Source organism: Hydra vulgaris, chromosome 11 (genome assembly GCF_038396675.1).
Source record: "Hydra vulgaris chromosome 11, alternate assembly HydraT2T_AEP".
NCBI lineage: Eukaryota > Metazoa > Cnidaria > Hydrozoa > Anthoathecata > Hydridae > Hydra > Hydra vulgaris.
The window spans coordinates 10871515-10874398 of NC_088930.1; the positions used below are offsets into that span (position 1 = coordinate 10871515).

General features: G+C 29.9%; 1 protein-coding gene across 1 annotated transcript; it reads left to right on the forward strand.

Annotated features, from left to right (window-relative positions):
• Window positions 1-1608: 1608 nt before the first annotated feature.
• Window positions 1609-2884, forward strand: LOC105846713 (uncharacterized). Its single transcript, XM_065810063.1, has one exon. It carries the CDS (start codon window positions 1874-1876, stop codon window positions 2864-2866), a length of 993 nt encoding a protein of 330 aa, XP_065666135.1. The 5' UTR covers window positions 1609-1873; the 3' UTR covers window positions 2867-2884.

The following is a 2884-nucleotide window of genomic DNA, read 5'->3' on the forward strand; positions in this document are numbered from 1 at the left end:
TGCTATTTATCTTGAAAATCTGAATTAGTGTTTCATTCATTTTGGCATTGTAATTTCGGTTTGCTTGGCTGTTGTGCTTCAGTCAGTTCAGAAAATTTGTGATCTTTTTTGTTTTGCTTACTTACTAAATTAATCATTGGGTAATAAAAACGATCCTCAAGAATAGCTAAACTGAAGTATTACAAATTTGCCGCTTCCTCTTTCCCTCTGTCACAAGTAAACTCAATATCTATAACCTCGTCAATGTTTCCAAAAGTGTAATTTACATATATTGTAATGTAAATGTAAAAATGTAAATAAAGTATACCAACTAACTGCATATTTTTTTAGTTGTAGAAATAATGCATAACAGTTTTGCAACTTTGTTGTAGAACAATTGTAGCGAAAATAAATTTCTATCTATTTCCACAACAATTATTTTCAACGTCTGCTGGACGCCTAAAGGGCGTCCTACAGCCTTGTGACGTCCGTAAGACATCGTATAGACGTCCCACGGACGTCTGTGCCCTCTGGATACATTGTGAATATTTGTAGGTCTAAGACAATAGAAAGACATTTTTAGGGTAGTCTACAATCACTTATCGTATATTAACTTACACCCCATTTTGTTTACTAGACTAGGCCAAGCCAGTAATTTTTTTTTCAAAGTAAAATTTCAGCATAGTGTTTTTTTTTCATTTGTTCAAGAAAGTGTTTTGAATCTATTGGCAAAGACAACATTGATTATGCATTTACAATTATTACTACTAGTATGATTTTCTACAAACAGTTCAGTACAAAAGATGAGCATGATTAATTTTTGTATGGCTTGATTGATGTTAAGAACATGGTGAGGAAGAGGCCTAGTTCAAGAGACAGCAAGAGGAAAAGATGCAATGCCAAAGAAGATACTGGACGAAAAAGAAAGTACACAAATAAAGTTTGTAAACAATCCATAAATTATGTACTGCAGTAGTTAAAATCTTTTACAAATTGTTTAGTAATACTAAGATTTTTTCTTAATGCAAATTAATAAAAAATCTCACAAATATAATAAACTTCTTCTTCATTCGTTTTTTAAAAAGATCAGGAATAACTGAAGTTAAAGAAGGAAGTGTGGCGTAAACAGCATATGTAAAAGCTTTATAAATACATTTAATTTAAAAAAAAATTGACTTAAAAATAACTTTAACTGTATTGGAAACCAAGTTTTAGATATCATCACAGTAAAGTTTATTCGAGCTAAGAGATTAATAATTTTTCAGCGTCAAATTGCGTTTTGACGCATTTTTCGCAATTTTATCGTGTTTTGCCGAGTTCCTACATTATATAGTTTCACATTAGTTAACTGATTCTTGAGTTAAAAGGACGTAACATGCACACGTAGGATAATTTCTTAATAAATTGTTAAACTTCTAAATTAAATAAAGATAAAACTTTTCAATTTTTTACCAAAAAATTTGCTTTTCAATTGGTAAACTTTCTTAAAATCTTTGCTAAACTTTCTTTACTTTTTTACATTTTGTTTAAAAAAAGAGTTTTATTACAATGCAAACAAAGTGATTCAACTTACAAAGGTTTAGTAATGTTGTTCAGTTAAGAATATTGTCAACTATTTTTTTGCGATATTTCAAGTAACATATTAGAGGAAATCCTTTGTTATTTTAATGAAGCAGCGTGAAACTTGATTTTCTAAAAAAAATAAAAATAACAAAAGAAAATTTTTTAAATAGAAAATAGTATTTAGCTGTAAAAAAAAAATTGAGAAACCAACTTGTACTTTTAATGCTGGTTAAATTAAAATTTGAAAATGTATTATAACATAACATCCTGGGTTAACTGAAGTTTTAAGACACGACTTTACTCAATAATTCATAAAATTGGGTAATTCAAAATGATATCATGTATAATGGTGTTTGTAATCGCCACTTTTGTGAAGCCTAATTTAGCCCAATCTCAAAACTGCGTTGATTTAGCCTCACCGTGGACATGTTACTCACTCTTTATGAGTCGGATGTGCAGGGATATATCTCAGTACCAGTTCATGTTCTCTTATTGTAAAAAGACATGTGAATTTTGTACTTCTTCTATGTCACATATTTCTAAAACTGCAAACTGTGAAGATAGACGTCATCAATGCCCGAAATGGAAACATTTTTGCTCTCACGAAAGTAAATACTACAGCTTTATGGCAAGTAACTGCCAAAAAACTTGTCTGTTTTGCTCTGAACCCAATTGCATCGATTTAGATGAAAAATGTTCTGACTTTGCAAAGCTAGGTTATTGTTTAAATGAACATTTTTCCAATATGGAAAAAAAATGCCCTCGGTCATGTGGCGTTTGCAGCAATAAAAAATACGAAAATTTTGTCAAAAAAGACAATCAAGATGTAATAAAAGAGTTTTATTGCAATTTTGAAAATAATGAATGCGATTGGATAAACGAACATTTTGATGATACCGCAGATTGGAAAGTTGGGATAATAAACGGAGAAACAAAGTTGAACAAAAATTCATCTAACAACTATTTATATTTAAATACAGAACATGAAAGCTATTTCGGAAATCTTTTGCTACCATGGCAACTTGTTCTTCCCGATCCTGTCCAAGATATAGGAGAAATGTGTTTAAATTTTGAACTGCAAATGAGTGGAGGCAAAATATCAATAATGAATATTCAAAATCCTTCTAATAAAAATAAAAATCCGACGCCACAATTGATATATTCATTGGAGAAAGTGAATGAAAATGTAGCGAAGGAATGGAATAAAGTTCAAGTTACTGTTAATGTTAGTTCAAAAAATAACCTTATAATCGTTGGTACAAAAGGTCCTATAGGAACTTATATTGCCATAGATAATATTTTTTTTGTAGCGGGTAGTTGCTAAAAAATCTTTAATGTTTTA

Bases quoted from the DNA above. Each gene is read 5' to 3' on its own strand.
- LOC105846713 (XM_065810063.1), top strand. From the start codon at position 1,874: ATGATATCATGTATAATGGTGTTTGTAATCGCCACTTTTGTGAAGCCT.